The following is a 19,862-nucleotide window of genomic DNA, read 5'->3' as shown; positions in this document are numbered from 1 at the left end:
TCCAGTCTTTGTGCTTTCAGATCGTTTTCTGCTGTTCAGAATGCTGACGAATGTGCTGTCTCTATTACGAACGCTAGTTTTACCAGAACGAGCGCTCCCGTCTCATACTTGATTCTGAGCATGTGCGTTTTTTTCCCCTCGAAAAGCATACACACAAGCTGTTTTCGCGAGGAGAAAAAGACTGGCGGGAAACACGACGGGAAAAAATAGAGCAGGTTCTAATTTTTTTGCTGGCAGTTTTCTCATCGGGAAAACTGCTATGGAGCATACACACGACCGGTTTTCCCGACCAATCTAAAAAATGGCAGTTTTCTCATCGGGGAAACCGGTCGTGTGTACGAGGCATATGTCCTCATCATCCTAAAGAGCAAATGTTAGGCTATGGCTTCTTCCACCATCTCATGTCTCTGGGTACCCTTCTGATGAGGCTTACCCATGGCATAATACTCATATATGGAAACCATTGCCGGCTGGAGGATCCCAACCTCAAAGTTCTGGTGAATCTTGAACCTCACACATTCCTGATCTGATCTGGAGACCTTCAAAAATAGAAACATGGATTCATAAGTTTGAAACAAAGCTTGTAACAAAGGAGCATGCATGATAGTAAAGTGTATCTTAACCCAAGAAGAAAAACTGAATGTAATGCAACTATATGCATCCTCAGCTCTGTGTTGCTTGAAGGAGGGTGTGTCCCTTTCCTCCAATCAGATCTCAGAGCTCTGCTCACTGTGCTCTGCAAAGTGAAACTTTGGGCTCTCCGCCCCTTTTTTTGGTAGCTCAGACAAGCTTTAAAAATTCTGCACTTTGAACCGATATGGAGAAGAGAAGATTGCAGATACATTTTGCCTCATTGTTGGTGTCAGTGGAAGAATAGTGTCCTGCCGTTGGTGTCAGCGGGAGGAATAGTGTCCCATTGTTAGTATCAGGGGAAGAAATAGTGCCCCATCATTGGTGTCAGTGGAAAGAATAGTATCCTGCCATAGGTGTCATTGGGAGGAGGAATATTGCCCCATTGTTGGTATCAGGGGAAGGAATAGTGCCCCATCCTTGGTGTCAGTGGGAAGAATAGTTGCCCCATTGTTGGTATTAGGGGAAGCAATAGCGCCCCATCCATGGTGCCAGTAGGACAAATAGTGGCTTGTGATTGGTGTCAGTGGGAGGAATATTCTCCCATTGTTGGTATCAGGGCAAGGAATAGTGCCCCATCATTGGTGTCAGTTAGAAGAATAGTGTCCTGCTGTTGGTGTCAGTGGGAGGAATATTGCGGCATTGTTGGTATGAGGGGAAGGCATAGTGCCCCGTCAGTGGCGTAGCGTGGGTTGTCAGCGCCCGGGGCAGGGCAAGAGATTTGTGCCCCCTAACCCGTGGATTTTAAGCACTCTGAGTCCCTTCCAATAGTACAGTAGTACTGACCAACCTGATTCCTACACCGACCTACCTGACCACTATACTAACCTACCTGATTCCTATACTGACCACTACACTGACCTACCTGATCACTATACTAACCTACCTGATTCCTATACTGACCACTACACTGACCTACCTGATTCCTATACTGACCACTACACTGACCTACCTGATTCCTATACTGACCACTACACTGACCTTCCCTCTTCCTTCCCCCCAGTCTCCACACGGTCACAATCCCTGGGATCATCATGTGGATGATCTTCAGTGTTCAATTATTCACTGCTGTGTCAGGGTCACCTCTGGAGCCTAAGCCAAGACTGCACCGCAACTTCTTTCTCATAGCGAAGCAGAAGAGCTCACAGTCTCCTAGACTGCACAGCACAGAAGAAGAGCTGCAGGTAACCTGCTGCTTGCAGCTGCGCCCCTTTAAATTTTGTGCCTGGGGCAACCTCCCCCCCCCTGGCCCCCCCACGCTACTCCACTGTGCCCCATCATTGGTGTTAGTGGTAAGAATAGTGTCCTGCCGTTGTTACCAGTAAGAGGAATAATGCTGCCAAAGGGCTGGATAAGGGAAAGCAAAGGGCCACAGTTTGGAGATCACTGTTCCGGCATTGCACACAATGACATTGGTAAGAGGGATGTTAACAAGACCACTTGGAGAAAGGCAAGAAGAGCACCTTCAGGGACCTGGTCATCACAAGTGGGGATGAAGACTGCGGGAATGTGGAATACGGTAAGTAAGTAATGACTTTTAAATTATCCTCTGGAAAATCAAGCAATGTGCTAGGGGAGGGGCGAACATTTTAACCAGTCTGGAGTTCCACTTTGGGTGAGTATGCTTTTTAGTTTAGCTATTACGCCATGTACTGTCAAATACGGTTCAAGGCACACTCAGAATGCCAAAGTGCAGGCTCGGGTACGGTGCAAATTCTTTGAAGTGCCCTTTTGTGTTAATACATTTTGGGGCTGATTTACTAAGCCTTTGCTCCATGACTCATGGAGCAAAGGCAGGCGTAGCAGCCGTTTTGACATTTACTAAAGAAATACGCTGCTAGTGCAGTGTATTTCCTTGGTTACTAAAATGCCTAGTACGCCCAGGAGAGGGCACATGGTGCGCCTGTATAGACCTGGCGTACGGCATTTAGAAATGTAAATATACGGGGTTTGGGCGGGAGTTTATTAGGGGGGAATGTGAGGTGAAGTGGGGAGGTGTAGTGACATGTGTTTGTTTTAAGTTTTCCGGGCCGAATTGAAAGTGAAAGTGTTTTTTGTGAAATCGAGCGCCGTACGCCGCAAGTAGGAATAAACCTCCGGGAGGTTTATTTGCATACTGCGCATGCGTGCGGGGCTGATACGTCCTTTCACGCAAGCCGACTCACTACGCTGGGAAAATCTTGGTAAATACCAAGCAGCGTAGCAGCCTGTGCGCTGCATGAGTCGGCGCACGTGAAAGGCCGACCTGTTTTCAGCTTGCGCTGACCATGAAGGGGAACTCCGCGCCAAATTTCAAAGCAAAAACCGGTGCGAGTTCCCCTCCAGGTGCATACCAGGCTCTTAGGCTTGGTCTGGAACGTAAGGCCTTCTCGTCCACATCTTCTTGATCTTCTGGGCGCTGCGCTTGAAATTGAAGACCCCGCCGTGTGCCGCTGCTGAGACCCCGCCCCCAACTCATATGAAAGTCCGCGTGTGGTATATGTGCGTCAGAGGGGGGCGGGGTCACATGAGCGTCACGCGGCGGGAACTTCAATTGGAAGCTCGTCTGCATAGTGCGGCGGCTTCTTCTTCTCCGGACGGCGCGCTTGAAATTGAATTCCCCCGCCGTGTGACGCTCTGTGACCCCACCCCCCTCTGACGCACATGACTTTCAAATGAGTTTACTTGTGGCGTCAGAGGGGGGCGGGTTCCAGGAGCAGCTTTATAGGGAGTTTGGCGCGGCTTTACATATCAATTGCAATGCGCCGGCTGCTACGCTGGTTCATACGCCTAATTAAGGCTTCACCCGGCGCACTAATTAAGGCATGAACCAGCGCAGCGCACAGAGAATAGTAAATCAGCCCTTTTGTGTTTCTTCTGGAGTTCCCCTTTCAATATGTGACAACCACAGAAAATGCACAATGACTGAAATAACAATCGTTTTGATTAAAACAGATTTAAAGCCACACTGGAGCAGTATGAATCTGATTGGCTGGCATTCTATCTATCTTTGATACATCATATTGCACTCCATGGACAAAATGTAATCCCTACCTTATCCAGGTAGATAATCAGGGATCCTCGCTCAGAACGTTCCGTGTCCATTTCATACTTGGAGATATATTTGTCCACCCGGTTTGTCAACTGCAGAGACAGGAGAAAATCAGTCCGCGCTAATCTAAAGCGAAAGTAAAGCCCACTATAAATGACATTTTTAAGGCCCCCCAGGTGGGTTATGCCATAATGTGCTCGTATGCACCACATATTACATTATGGCAGACTTACCTGTCAAATGGTGTCCTCCAGCGCTGCGGTGGGCTTGATCCGATGGGCCTCCCGGGAATTCTATCTTGATTGGTCTTCCCGAATCCAGTGTCTGTGCCCGTTTGATAGACCGTGCCATGATGACATCACTCCTGGGCATGTGCACAGGTGTCACATGGCAACAGCATGGATCGTGGCTGTAAATGTTCGCTGAGCTACGCATGCGCACCTCATTGTACATGATGACTGACAGGCAGGAGGATGCATTTATGCCAGAAGAGACCAATATGGTCTCTTTTGTCATAAATACCGTGACTGTCAGCCATTTTTCAAAAATGAACTTTACTTCCACGTTAAAGCGGATGTGCCATGAAAAAAAAATATTAAAAGCCAGCAGCTACAAATACTGCAGCTGCTGACTTTTAATATTAGGACACTTACCTGTCCTGGAGTCCAGCGCCGTCCGCAGCAGAGGACGAGCGATCGCTCGTCACTCTGCTGCTCCCCCCGCCATCCTCAGTGAGGGAACCAGGAAGTGAAGCGCTCCGGCTTCACTACCCGGTTCCCTACGGCGCATGCGCGAGTTGCGCTGCGCCGCTGATTGGCTCCCGCTGTGCTCTGGGAGCCGAGTGTTCCCAGAGCACAACGGGGGGAGGACGGGAGGTGACGTTCTGCCCGCAGTTTACCCGAAACTGTGTGGCCGGAAGTGGGTGCAAATACCTGTCTTTAAAGGGGAATATGTCCGGCGTAAGTTTACCCCACATAAAGCACGGGTAAGTCATGTTCAGGTATGGACGTCGGAAACGTCAGAACAGCGTTGTATTTTACGTCATTTGCATAAGTCGTACGTGAATGGGGATGGGCGTAGGTTACGTTCACGTCGACAAAGCATTGAGCCGACTTATCTTAGGGAGTATTTGCGACGTGACTCTGAGCATGCGCGCGCATGCGCCGTTCGTTCGGCCCCTCATTTACATGAGGTCACGGCTCATTGTAATACAACACGCCCACTGCCTTGGTAATTTGAATTAGGCGGGCTTACGCCAGCCCATTTACCCTACGCCGCCGTAACTTAGAGCGCAAGTTCTTTCTGAATACAGTTATCGCCTCTCTAAGTTACGGCGGCGTAGCGCATATGAGATGCGCTACGCCCGCCGAAAATTATGCCGATCTTTCTGAATCTGCCCCCTGGTGTTTCTGCTAAGCAGGTATCTCCTGGACAGAATGTAAGGAAAGTCCCCCAAGCAATACTTGACAAGGATTTGAACCATTCCCTACCAGTGGTGCTGGTGCGGCCACAGACAAACCTCCCAGATGCCCCCCTGGCCGATAATCCCGCACTACTTACCCCATCCAGGCCATGGGTGGCTTCCCCACTGCTTCTCCTCCTCGGTGGCTTCCCCACTGCTTCTCCTACAGACCAATCCGGTTGTTTCTCCTCCCTGATTGGCCGGGAGGAGAGGCAGGAAGAGAGTAGCGAATATTGATTCGCTATTGTCACACAAGTGGGTGGGCTCGGGGCGCAGTTCTCTGCGCCCCGAGCCCAACCCATTTAGAAGCCAATTAAAGCCTCACGTGCCTCCAAAAAAAAAGAAAAACAAACCCCATAGAAATCCATGCGTCCAGCTCCCTGCATGGAGATTAGGGGGTCGGCGCCCTGGCGCCCCGTATGAGCAGCCGCCACTGTTCCCCACTCTATGCTAAATGAAAAATTCTAATGCTGGCAGTGGATTTACTTTAGGGGGACCTAAAGCTTTAAAGTTACCCTGCCAACACAGGGCGTTCTTATATTACTAACCGCACTGAGGTCATCCATATCCGGGGTGAACCCTGTGAGCAGCGTTAAATCCACCACTGTCATCGTAGCATCCGTAACACCAAGGTACCTGCAATAACAAAACGACAAAGGTAAAACATTTGTTGACCCATACCTCCCAACTTTTGATGGGCACAGTGGCTGAATATGATGGGCACAGTGGCTGCATATTATCGGCACAGCTGGCTGCATATAATGGGCACAGTTGGCTGCATTTGCTGGGCACAGCTGGCTGCATTTGCTGGGCACAGTTGGCTGCATATGATGGGCACAGTTGGCTGCATATGATGGGCACAGTTGGCTGCATATGATGGGCACAGTTGGCTGCATATGATGGGCACAGTTGGCTGCATTTGCTGGGCACAGTTGGCTGCATATTATGGGCTCAGTTGGCTGCATATTATGGACACAGTTGGCTGCATATAATGAACAGTGGCCCGGATTCAGACAGGAGTTACCACGGCGTATCTCCAGATACGCCGTCGTAACTCTGAGGCCGAGTACTCACGAGCAAACATGTCCGTTCGAAATGTCCGACGGGCTGTTTCCGGCGTACAAGGCTGTTTTTTCATTTGGCCCGCTGGCTTGTACACACCAGCGGACGATATTTCCCTGCGGACCTGAACGCGTGCACGTAATCCACGTTTGACGTCACTATAAAGGGAAAGGCCAAAGTCAATGGCGACGCCCTCTGTTCCGCTTTTGCTAGTTACGGCTTTGCTCGTGTTAGTGAAGGTTTGGTTAGAGCTGATTCGCGCTTCTCGGTCTCCAGGCTTTAGCAGGTAGTATTTTCTCGTTCAGTGCGTGTGCTTGTGGGTACGTAGTTGGCATTCGGGTACAGGCGTGCAGTTCGTTCTGCTTAGCAGATTCGTACTGTGCGTTCGTATCTGTGTGTCGTGCGTTCTTTGCAGGTACCACTGGATTTGATTGTGCTTTCTGTTGGAGTGTGTTCTTGACTGACCAGCCGGCCGGTTTGAAGCCATGATGGAGCAGCAGCGTCAATTTTCGCGAGTTGGTGCTGTTTATGGGATGGCTGCTGGATATGTTCATTATTCCAGTACTTTGGCCAGAAACAGGGGGCGGAGGCGTTTCTGGACCAAGAATTGGTTGCGCCAGCGTGACCAGTTCTCACATATGCCTCTGCTTAGGGAAATCCAGGAGAATAATCCTAATGACTATAGGAATTTTCTCCGCATGACGGACCCCGTATTCAACAGTCTGCTGGATCTTCTGTCCCCCTATATCACGAGGCAGGACACTGTGATGCGCCAAGCCATCACGGCCGAGCAGAGGCTTATTGCCACGTTGCGGTACCTGGCGACTGGGAGGAGCCTGCAGGACCTCAAGTTCTCAACAGGCATCTCTCCGCAGGCGCTTGGGGTCATCATACCGGACACGTGTGCTGCCATCATTAAAGTTATGCACGAGGAGTATATGAAGGTAAGTTTCCTCATTTTAACCTCACAATGTGTCTTTAATAATGTGGCAAACTAACTTTTTATTTTATTTCCCAGATATGCTGTGTGTTTAACTAACGTTCCCTTTTCTCACTATGCATGTTGATATCAGCTTTTACATGTTCTTTTTATTTTGGCCTACCTGCATATTTTGATCTTACCCAATATTAACCTGTCCAGCATGCTATCTTCGGGCCAACCCCCACCATGCCACTATTTTTTTATTTTTTTGGTTTTCTAAAAACAGTTTAAACACCCCCCACCCCCCCTTCAAAGTGTTTTTGTCCCCATCAGAGGGCTGTGGAGTCTCTTATTAATTAATTGGCCCTATATATTTGTGCCCCGAAATTCTCCCTTCATAATTTGCAAATGCTATTTAAAAAATGTAAAGTTGCACAAGGATGCTTGTATGATTATGTTTGCAATGTTTATGTGCCAAAGTACTAAATCTCTTTTTTTGTTTGTCCCCACAGCTACCCTCCACACCACAGGAATGGCAGTCTGTGGCTTCCCAATTTGCCGAGCGGTGGGATTTTCCTAACTGCGGTGGAGCAATAGATGGGAAACACGTCCGCATTGTGCCCCCACCCCACTCGGGGTCCTACTATTATAATTACAAGGGTTATCATAGTATCGTGTTGATGGCGGTGGTGTCGGCACAGTATGAGTTTCTATATGTGGACGTGGGGAAGAACGGCCGGATGTCAGATGGGGGAGTGTTCGCACGGACTGATTTCTATGATCGTCTCCAAACTGGTGGTCTGGCATTGCCACCAGATGAAGATAATGTGGAAGGACTTCCGTTTGTGTTCCTAGCGGACGAGGCTTTTGGCCTTGGACCTCACCTAATGCGGCCTTTTCCCCAGAGGACCCTCACCTCAGAGAGGAGTGTGTTCAATTTTCGGTTGTCCAGGGCTCGGAGGGTAGTCGAGAATGCCTTTGGGATCCTCAGCAACCGGTTCCGCCTGTTCCTGACATCGATACATTTGGCGGAATATAAATTGAACACCGTTATATTTGCCTGCTGCATTTTGCACAATTTTCTACGCAGGCACTCCCAGACGTACCTAGCCTCCATGGGCTCTGAGGCAGGACTACCCTCAGAGAACATTCCTGGCCTGGACACTGGTCGCGCTGGCTTGGCCCCCCAATCTGCTCGTGAGGTACGCGACAAATATGTTGAGTACTTCATGGGTCGGGGGGCCATTGCTATGCCAGATCATATTTCTTTCTAATTCGGCCCCCAAAGAAAGGAATATTCTCACAACTAATAAATAATTAGACCATTGGACTTTATACAGTTGTTTGTCATTACTGCTTTTTCTCTATTTTTCTGTCTTCCAGGTTATCTCCAAAAATAGTGCACTTCTAGTGCCAGATTTACTTACTCAGATGTATTAACTAACCACATTTGCACATTATTCACTCATCTACTAACTGGGTATTCAGTCTAGAAATAAGAAGCCACTCTTTTTTCTGCTTTTGATGTCTCATTTTTTTTTTTTATTTTAGTCATTTTTTAACAAGAAATGTGTATTTTTAGGCAGAAAACATTTCCTGCAAATTCTTGAGACAAAATATTGGCTTTTAATTATTTATTTTTTTGTCTTTATTGACAGTGATTATCAATAATAATGATCGAAACACAATGTAAGAATAATTTCACTGAAACTATACGCAAGAATTTTTGGGCTTGTCATTTGTTTGTGTCTAATTTTTTTAACAAGATTTTAACACAACACAAAACATTTTTTTTTTTTTACAAAAATTAGTTAACTTCTTTCTTTAGGTGAGATTTATTGTTCGTTTTGTGATCTGAAAATGGAAACATTTACAAACCAAAAAAGATCAACACCAAACAAAAATTTAAAAAATGAACAGCAGTCAGTCATATGGATGGTGTGCTTTCACACTGGAACACGCCAAAATTTCTAAATGCACACATTCAGTGAAAACTCGCCAAATGTCATTGGTTAAACAGACAAATGGCCACATGTGCTATCTGACATCATGGGTGATCAATGTCTGTGTTTTGTGGGAGCAAACCCTTCCTCTCAACTACTTGAGGATCGAGGAGGGGTTTGTACCCACAAAGCACAGACAATAGATAGTCTGTGATGGCAGCTAGCACATATTGGCACACTGTGTGTGCATTTAGAAATTTTGGCGTATTATAAAGTACAAAAATTAAAAAGGGTTTTGTGGGCGGGGGATGGGCGGGGGATGGGATTCTGTGGTTCAGTCTTTGACACGGCCCATCATGTCCATGATATTTTTGTAATTTTGGTTGATGACTAGCATCCTTTGTCGCATGTTCTCCATTTCCGTGCTACACTCTGAAATGACATTTCGCACATTCTGCTCCATGACTAGCATCCTTTCCTGCATAATGTCCATTTCCGTGCTGCACTCCATTAGTTGCTGTATAATGATAGAAGCACTTGCACGTGAAAAATGTGCTACTCCATCTTGATCCCCTAAAAAGAAACAAATTGGCATTCAAAATATGTAAATAATTTCCAGCCTATCTGCATATGTTTGGCCCTATTAATATAGGGGTGACACTGACCTGATGGCCTGATAATTTCCACATCCCCAATTTCTTCATCTTCTATCACTCCTCCTTCTTCCACCACCTCCCCATCATCTTCTATCACTCCTCCTTCTTCCACCACCTCCCCATCATCTTCGACTCCTCCTTCATCCATCAATCCACCTTCTTGCAATTTGCCAAATTGTTCTTCCGCCACTTGCCCTTCATCTGATATAAATTCTAAGTCCAAAATAACTTCTTCCTCCTCTCTTCCTTCCTCCTTTCTTCCTTCCTCTTCTCCTTCCACATCCTCTTCTCCTTCTACATCCTCTTCTCCTTCCACATCCTCTTCTCCTTCCACATCCTCTTCTCCTTCCACATCCTCTTCTCCTTCCACATCCTCTTCTCCTTCCACATCCTCTTCTCCTTCCACATCCTCTTCTCCTTCCACATCCTCCTCTCTTCCTTCCCCAGCCTCCTCCTGCTCAACATGTGGAGGTGTTTGATTTTCCGGGTGTCTGGCCCTCTCTGCCTCCTCCAATTGCTGGCGTCTTCTTTCCCCTATAAGAAATAATAAAAAACAAAAGGTATACTCATCAGCACACTGATATTGGATATCATAAATCGCACACATTGCATAGACGATACATTTATGATGATTTTTGGTTGTTTATTCTTTCAGCAATCCTCCATTTTTGGCGTAGTTCTAGGCCAAGCTCTGATCCTGCCCCTTTTTTGCAAAGAAGTGACACAAATGGATGTCCCCCCAAAACATTAATTCTCGTCGACCCTCCAAATAAATATACTTTGATTTTTGAGACACAGGTGCTTTGCATTTCAAGATGTTAAAACATCAGCTTTATTTGCATTTTGGAGAATGAATCTTGTTTGCCTGTCACATTCACTCAATTTAATTTCTGTGATTTTGCTATTCAACAATGTTGGAAAACCAAGTTTGGGGCCAGTCAGCCATGTCCAGGTGTGTTGTTCCTGGAGTAACGTCACATTTTTGCTAAACAATGTCATATTACGCGTGTTTACTATTTCACAAAATTTGTTTAAGGTTGTTATTTGACATAAACACAATACAGTATCTACACGTGTTCAAAAGTAAAAGCAGGCCAAGGAGGCAGATGTGAAAAAATACATGTCAACACATTATTGCAGACATTCCCCCCCCCCTTAAATAATATGGACTTACTTTTACGCAGAATTTTGAGGATCTTCTTCATGTGATGTGGCTCCCTCAATTTTAAATCGGACCAACGCTTCCGTAGTTGCTCCTTTGACCTGGTGACACCAAACATTCTCCTCATTCTCCTTGCCACCTTGTCCATTATGTGTGACTTCCTACGGTTCGGTGTTTTGTAGGGCCCACATTCACCATCATAATCCTTCCTCCTCATGATGTAAACCAACTCCACCATTTCTTCGAACGCCATATTAGTGGCTTTATATCTTTTAGGCCTGGATCGGGACGGTCCAGCCTCTGTCCCTTCACTTGCGCCATGAGAGCTCCGTGCCCGCTCGTGTGACATCGCCATCTTTCCTTCCCACAGAGATTAGGGGCGTGGAAACGAGGAAATGTCCCGTCAGGGGCGGAGATGAGGGCGGGGATTATTGCATATGCGGAGTGTCGCGAATGCCAACAACGTATTGACGTAGGTTACGCGGAGAATATTCGCGCGATTCCAGAACCTACACAGTTAACGCCATATTTACTTTTTCAATTGATTAGGGGCATGGCAAAGGTGACGAGGGCGGCGTTTCATACATACGCGGAGTGGATAAAAGGCGCTTGACGTGATTACGTAGGTTACGTGTTAATTCAGCGAGCGGAAGAAACGAGGATTGTGAGAGAGGCAGGTAAGAAATTTAAACATGGGATCAGCAGCGGGCTCTAAAATGTAGAGCAATGGGATGGGGGTTTGGTCTGTTGGTTGCACAGTTTTATTAAGCTATTATGTCTCTTGGATACCAGAATGTGATTTTCATACCCAAATGCTTTTGTAGACATCACAAAATAGAGAGATCAAAAATGCTGTGACTCATTAGTAATTATGTAGGGTGTATTCAGATCAGGCCAAGTATTGTTCTGTGTTGGTTGGACAGAGGTCATTAGGAAGTTTCTTTCATGTAATCAATGCTGAGGGGCAGGATATCTACACATGCAATAGTGCCTTGATGAATGCTGTCATTTGTAAGAATTGTGTATGGTTGTAGATTTATATTATTTCCTGCAATGTAACCAAAGGGGCGGCATGTTAAAAAAAAATGTTAGCTAAAACCAACCAATGGGGCAGAGCTGGCCAGCATTTTCAAAACAAGAGACACTGTGTTTGTATTTCTATATAGGTACTACTTTTTTAACAACATATTCTATCAATGTAAATGCTGAGGCTTTTTTTAATTGTGTTTTTGGTTTCTTTTCATTTTTTCTATCTAGAATAAAAAAAATAAAAAAATAAATTCACAATGGATCTCCTGCAGAGCCAAGACATTATCCAGCATTTGCTGGATAAATTTCGGGAAATGCCCATCCTGTGGGATTCAAAGCAGGACCATTACCACAATAAGGACGTACGAGCGGCAGCACTTGAACAGCTAGCAGCATACATGAGGACATGGGTGCCAGAATGCAGTGCCAACATGGTGAAGGATAAACTTGCCAACCTCAGGGGCACATATAGGAGAGCGTACAAAGCTCACCAAAAGCAGCTAAGATCTGGAGCAGCAGCAAGACCACCAAAGGAACCCAAGCTGTGGTATTACAACCAGATGTCATTTTTGCGGGATCAACTGGAAGGCAGGCCATCAATGTCGAGTCTGAATCCCAACCTTTCCTCCACGCTACCTCCCAGCGGGACTTCCCCAGATCACCACAGCCCTGCAGAGTCGGATGAAGAGGGCCTGGCTGACAGAGAGGCAGATCTGCGCCTCTACGATGATGAGGTATAGTAGTTTCATAACTATTTATGTAATAATATTAATTATTGTTTGATTCTTGACTTGATATTGGTTAATAAAATACAAGCTGGGAAGTAAAAATCTAAAATCGTGGGCAAACAAATAGGTGTCAGGGATGACAACTGCAGGGGTCAGAGGGTGAGTCTGTTTTCAAGTTTAAATTCAAGGCAAAAAATAAGATTCAAGCATGAAAATGTGAGTGAGTATATTCCTAAATATATTACAACATGTCCCTTTTTTTTACACAGGAAGAAGAGACCAGCCAGGAGGTGGCAGATCCTCTCCTCACTGACAGCCAGGCCGAAGGGGTCAGTGGCAGCCAGGAGGAGGCCGGGCCCAGTGGCGTTCAGCAGCTCCCCAGGACAACCACCACCAGCCAGGCTCCTCCACTTTATATTAGGCCACCAGGCCGTAAGAAGAAATTGGGGGCAGTGGAGGAAGCCAGCCTGAAAATGATTCAGGAGGCGAGTGCCATCATGAGGGCCCCCCTCAACCCCACTGAGGCCTACAGTGCCTCCGTGGCACATGACCTCAATAAAGGCACGGAGGAGCAGAGGCAATTGGCCAAGGGCATCATCAACCAGGCCCTTTGGTGGATGCAGAGGGAGCTGCTGACCCCAGACACTGGGCTATGTGACCCGGCCCGGCTTGCTGAACACCATTCTCCTGCTGCCACATCATCCCCACCTGCAAGGGCCCAGGGAAGACCCGCTGGAAGGCAGCCTGGAAGGAAGGTTGCAAGGAAGAGGAGACGTTGATGCCCTGCCTTCCATTTGATCCCCCACAAATGGCATCTTGTTTGGACTACCACAGCTTGGGTTGCTTTGGTTATGTGCTGCTGCTTCAGATTTTATTTTGTGTGCTTCCTGAGGTTGGCTAGTTTATCCTTCACCATGTTTGAAATGCAAGTTTGCATGTATGTTGCTAGCTGTTCAAGTGCTGCCATTCTGTTTTTGATCCTTTTTATAATTTGCTCAAATAAAAGCCTTTTTGTTGATTTGAAAAACGTGCCTATTGTTTGTAATACTGTGGGTATTATTTTAGGCATCAAACATTACAAATAAATAAAATGATTAATCTAAAATATTCACTAACTCATGTGGGGGGGGGGGGGGGTCATTTGGTGTGCCAACATGGTAGACAATTTAAACAACCTTCAACAAAATCATGTTAAATATACAAACAAAAGCTAAATCAAAACTATTTCCTATTAAAATATTCTAAATGGTGACATAACTATAAACACCTAAAGAAAGTGGGAAAGATAACCATTAAACATTAAAAGCAAAAAAATTGAAATGTGGAGGACCACTAAAAATATGATACGTCGGGCCAATAAAAGTTTGCAAAAATCTTACTACATCACAGCTAACAAATGTCACTTTTGAGTATGGAACAACTCAGTTGAAATAACATGAGCTAAATAACTGATTAGTTATAGCAAGAGAAGAATGAAGAAAACGACGGCATCAAGCATTGGTTATTGTGTGTTTTGCTTCAGTGTTCTATTGCTAGAATTAATCTTTCTATTGACGAATGTGCCATATCCCAAAGAAACGTGAGTTTTACCTGAACGAGCGCTCCCGTGGCCTCATTTAGTCTGAGCATGCGCGGGGTTTTTGTACGTTGGTTTTGTGTACTCACCACCAAACATGTACGTTCGGACAGGATTTGAGCGGACGGTTTTAAAACAAGTTTGGAAATAAATGTCTGCTGAAAAACGGCCCGGCGGGCAAATGTACGGTGAAATTCTGTACGCTCGTAACTACACACGACCAAACATGTATGCTGAAACTGGTCCGCGGGCCAGTTTCAGCAAACATGTTTGGTCGTGAGTATGGGGCCTGAGTGTGAGGCGTCGCATCTCTGCGCCTGATTCATAGAATCAGATACGCCTCACTGTTGCGTAGATACGAGCGGCGTAAGTCTCCTACGCCGTCGTATCTTGGGGTGCATATTTACGCTGGCCGCTAGGTGGCGCTTCCGTTGATTTCCGCGTAGAATATGTAAATGAGCTAGATACGCCGATTCAGAAACGTACGTGCGCACGTACATGTAAAGTTACCCCTGCTATATGAGGCGTAGCCAATGTTAAGTATGGACGTCGGGACAGCGTCGAATTTTGCTTCATTTACGTCGTTGTCATAAGTCGTACGCGAATATGGCTGTGCGTAAGTTACGTTCACGTCTAAAGCATTGACTATTTGCGGAGTGATTAGGAGCATGCGCACTGGGATACTTTCACGGACGGCGCATGCGCCGTTCGTAAGGAGCGTCAATTCCGTGGGGTCACGATTAATTACCATACAACACGCCCCCTACCAGCCTATTTTGAATTAGGCGGGCTTACGCTGGCCCATATACGCTACGCCGCCGTAACTTCGGGCGCAAGTTCTTTCTGAATACGGGACTTGCCTCTCAATGTTAGGGCGGCGTAGCGTATATGAGATACGCTACGCCTGCCTAAAGATAGGCATTTCTTTCTGAATCCGGGCCAGTGGCTGTATTGGATGGCACAGTGGATGCATTTGAGGGCACATTGGCTGCATATGATGGGCACAGTTGGCTGCATATGATGGCACAGTTGGCTGCATATGATGGCCACAGTTGGCTGCATATGATGGGCACAGTTGGCTGAATTTGATGTTTTTGTTTTAGAATTTTTCCATTAGATCACAGCAGCAGGTAATTATGACATTTTTATTATTTTTTAAAAAAAAAGTCACAAATACCTATAGGCCCCTTTCACACGGGTCAGGAACCATCCAATCAGATCCGCCTGCTCAGCGGGGGTTCTCTCTGTTGATCCCCACTGAGCAAGCAGATGACAGGTCTGTGTCCGCTCTGCTATGCACACCAGACACGGACACAACCCGCTCTCCTCTATGGGGCAGTCAGATGAAAACGGACTACATGTCTGTATCTATCCGATTGCCATCCAATCCGGTGAACCAATGGCGAATGTATCCCTATCCGTCTGTTTTTAGCAGACCAGATCGGAACGGATGCCGGCGGGTGACAGCGGACACATGTACGCTGACATCCGCCACCCCATAGAGAAGAATGGGTGGTCCAATGGGGTCCGCCTGAAAAACAGACAGATGAACTCAATCGGTCCGCTGGTGGGAAAGGGGCCTTAGGGTATAGAAGGTCTTATACACTTACTTCATGCAGATGTTTATGAACATGGATTTCAGGACTCCTATTGGCTTTTTTACTGCAAGACATAAAAAGAGCACATAATTAAAGAGAAGAGGAAACATACAGTACATGATGTAATACAGAGCAGGATCTACCATATCTTCATGGCAGACCTTATATAAGAGGTATTCAGTAATGTAGGCATTCTCAACCTTTTTGAGACCAGGGCCAGGTAAAAGAATGACATTTGTACCACAACAAACGTATGGGAGTAGTAGTACAAATCATGTATTAGAATTCCAGAAGGCTTTGAGGGGGGCTGGGTGTCATTGTGTATGGGGGCTGTGTAGTAAGTTAGGGGACTTTGCATAAGACTCGGTGGCCCTGGAGGGGGCTGGGGGGCATGTGAAGGTTTGGGAACTCTGTGGAGGGCTGGAGGCTCTGCTGCAGGCAGGGAGCAGTGTGGAGGGCTGGAGGCTCTGCTGCAGGCAGGGAGCAGTGTGGAGGGCCGGAGGCTCTGCTGCAGGCAGGGAGCAGTGTGGAGGGCCGGAGGCTCTGCTGCAGGCAGGGAGCAGTGTGGAGGGCTGGAGGCTCTGCAGCAGGCAGGGGGAACTGAGGAGGGCTGGAGGCTCTGCTGCAGGCAGGGAGCAGTGTGGAGGGTCGGAGGCTCTGCTGCAGGCAGGGAGCAGTGTGGAGGGTCGGAGGCTCTGCTGCAGGCAGGGAGCAGTGTGGAGGGCCGGAGGCTCTGCAGCAGGCAGGAGGAACTGAGGAGGGCTGGAGTCTGCAGCAATGCTCATCACTTTGAGCTTATATAACTGCACACTTTTTTTTACTTTCCCCACATTTTCCTTTTCTTTCATTTTCCCAGACATTTCAAAGGTCACTTCCCAGCATCATCCACAGTGCCAGTGGAGGTGTTACCATCTCGTTGGAGGTTCCATGTTGGTGTCCGGTTCCCTCTGGGCTTTTAGTCCCCTCAGCTCCCGGGCGGGATGCAGGGTGATTTCCGCTGGTTTAGCGCCACCAGCACACTTTTGCTTCAATGTGTAAGTAGAAGGCAGGATTATCTCCTTCCTCCATATCTTTATTGTTCCTCTCCCCCAATATTCTTTATTTTTTACCCCAATTGGTGAGTTTCAAAAATAGTATATTGGCCCTTATACATACATAACATCTCTTTCAGATTATATGCATCGCTCCTGATGAGGCGATATAATGGCCGAAACGCGTCGTGCCAATGCCATCCTAGATGCTATACGTTATCATATATGATGTGATCTAGCAAAAAATGTTTTATATGTGATGTTAACTTATGTCTTTATATGGAGCCTGCTGGCCAAGATATGTGTATAACTTGTGTTCATTTTATTAACCACTTGAGATCCGCGCTATAGACAAAATACGTCCGCAGCGCGGCTCTCAAGTGCCAAGTGGCCGTTTAAACACGGCCTTTTATGTGCATTACCCGCGCGCGCCACTGGGTGGCGCGCGGGGGGTAAAAACTGTCCCGGCGCATCGCCGAAGACCCGATGCGTGTACCTGGCGGCCGCGATGTCCGCCGGGTACACGCGATCGTCGGTGACACGGCAGGTGACAGCAGGGACGTGGAGCTCTGTGTGTAAACACAGAGCTCCACGTGCTGTCAGAGGAGAGGAGACCGGTCTGTGTCCCTTGTACATAGGGACACAGCATCGGTCACCTCCCCCAGTCACCCCCCTCCCCCCACACAGTTAGAACACACCCAGGCTACACAGTTAACCCCTTCCTCACCCCCTAGTGTTAACCCCTTCCCTGCCAGTCACATTTATACAGTAATTAGTGCATTTTTATAGCACTGTCGCTGTATAAATGTGAATGGCGCCAAATTTGTGTCAAAAGTGTCCGAAACGTCCGCCGCAATATCGCAGTCCCAATAAAAATCGCAGATCGCCGCCATTACTAGTAAAAAAAAAAATAATAAAAAAAATCATAATTCTGTTCCCCATTTTGTAGGCGCTATAACTTTTGCGCAAACCAGTCGCTTATTGCGATTTTTTTTTTTTTTTACAAAAATACGTCAAAATACGTATCGGCCTTAACTGAGAAAAAAAAGAGTTTTTTAAAAAAAAAATTGGGATATTTATTATAGCAACAAGTAAAAAAAAATATATATTTTTTTTAAATTGTCGCTCTTTTTTTGTTTATAGCGCAAAAAATAAAAACCGCAGAGGTGATCAAATACCACCAAAAGAAAGCTCTATTTGTGGGGAAAAAAGGACGCCAATTTTGTTTGGGAGCCACGTCGCACGACTGCGCAATTGTCAGTTAAAGCGAGGCAGTGCCGGAAGCTGAAATTTCGCCTGGGAACGAAGGGGGTTTATGTGCCCAGTAAGCAAGTGGTTAAAATTGTTTTTTCAAATTGATCCATTGTTCCACTTATGTGCCTCATTCAAAGATCCAAACCTGTTCCCCCTTTTTGTAAAAAGTTATATTGATATATTCTTTCTATTTTATTATTTTCTATATTTTATTCTATTCCATTCTATTCTATTTGACTCTCTATTCTATTCAAAACTAAAATTTCATAAGATGGTTTTTATCTCTTTTTTTCTATTCTATTCTATTTTAGTCTTGTTTAGTCTTTATTTTCTATTCTAATCTAATCTATTCTTTTCTAGTCAATTTCCAGCGCTCACCTACTCTCCCTGGCTTGCGCTTCCTCAGCCCTCGTTCTACTGCTATTTCCTTCCCCCGCTCTCCATCTAGACTCTCCGCGGCAGCAGACAGGATGGAGAACGGGGGAAGAAATAGCAGGAGAACGAGTGACGAGGAAGCTTATATCACAGCTGTGTGCAGCTGCCCTGAGCCCTCCTTCCGGATCGTATAATGAGCCTGTCAGTGCCGACTCCCGAGGAGCATGTCATTCAGTCGCGCTGCTTAACTAAGCCAGGGAGAGGTGAGCACTGGGGGGGGGGGGGGGGGGGACAGAGGAGGGGAGGGGACCAGAGCCGCATGGGGGGGGGGTGTTCCAAAGGCCAGTACATGCCTGCCCAGCTGTCAAACTGGGAAGATGATGTCGGAAGTTGGCAGGCAGCGAGAGCAAGCTGCGCTCATCACAGCACCGTCCACGAGAGGGCGCTGGTTTGTACGAAGCATTTATTTTCTCTCCAATAGGCCACAAAGCGACAGCCTCAATTTTGGCCAGCCCAGGCTGAAGTCCGAATACCTACAGTGGGGCCACGTCGTAGCTGCTGATGTGTAGCCCAGGCGCCAGGACGCAATTTCCAGTTGCCATTGTGACCTGGCGCCTGGGTTTTGTCAAGCCCTGGGTTAAATACCGTAATTTCTATTTTATTCTATTCCTTTATTTTCTATTTTATTCTGTTCTTTTATTTTCTATTACATTTTTTATATTCTATTATTTTCTATTCTATTCTCTTTGGAAATTCGAATTTGAAAACTATTCAAATAAAAAGACTTCAAATTCTATTCAAAAAATAATTGGAATTGGAATTTCATCTGAAATTTTGTTTTGTTCATTCAGATTCGTTTAAATTTGTTACTATTGTAATGCAAAAACTTGGATACATCCTATTTTCCGAATAATGAAAAATTTGTCAGAATTTCAATTCAGAATGAAACGGACCGCACATGTCTAGTGAATGGGCCCTAACAACAGAATGCGGTTTCATAGTCCAGCTAATATACTAAATGATAATAGTTTCGCTCTCAGTGCCGAGCAGGCATGCCCAGTTGCAAAGAAAAAGAAAATACTTGTGTATATAATTTCACACACATAAGTCAAACATTGCTGGCTGCTTACCTTCTTTTGGCACATCTTCAAGTGTTACACTGAATTCAAAATTCTTGCATGGGGCGATTCCTTCTTCCAGTGGCACATAGTACAAGGACATGACCTGGGAAGAGAAAATAGTCAATCTATCTATCTATATACAATATGGGCTAGATTCAGAAAGGCGGGCGTAGCATATCTCAGATACACTACGCCGCCGCAACTTAGAGCGGCAGGTCCTGTATTCAGAAAGAACTTGCGCTCTAAGTTACGGTGGCGTAGTGTAAATGGGCCGGCGTAAGC

The 19,862-nt window shown here is 46.3% G+C and overlaps 1 protein-coding gene across 1 annotated transcript in view; it reads right to left on the bottom strand.

Moving 5' to 3' along the window:
* The window catches only part of LOC120933443 (complement C3-like), a 176,472-nt gene that overhangs the window by 12,953 nt on the left and 143,657 nt on the right, over positions 1-19,862 (bottom strand). The window contains exons 32-36 of the mRNA XM_040346661.1: positions 19,590-19,683; positions 15,812-15,863; positions 5,672-5,759; positions 3,664-3,753; positions 434-539 (exon numbers count right to left, since the gene is read on the bottom strand). Of these exons, the coding sequence (XP_040202595.1) occupies positions 434-539; positions 3,664-3,753; positions 5,672-5,759; positions 15,812-15,863; positions 19,590-19,683 (430 nt within the window). The remainder of the gene's footprint in view (positions 1-433; positions 540-3,663; positions 3,754-5,671; positions 5,760-15,811; positions 15,864-19,589; positions 19,684-19,862) is intronic.

The sequence above is a fragment of the Rana temporaria genome, chromosome 3 (assembly GCF_905171775.1).
Source record: "Rana temporaria chromosome 3, aRanTem1.1, whole genome shotgun sequence".
NCBI lineage: Eukaryota > Metazoa > Chordata > Amphibia > Anura > Ranidae > Rana > Rana temporaria.
Note: the sequence above shows the minus strand (reverse complement) of the source record. Positions and strands in the feature narration are given on the sequence as shown.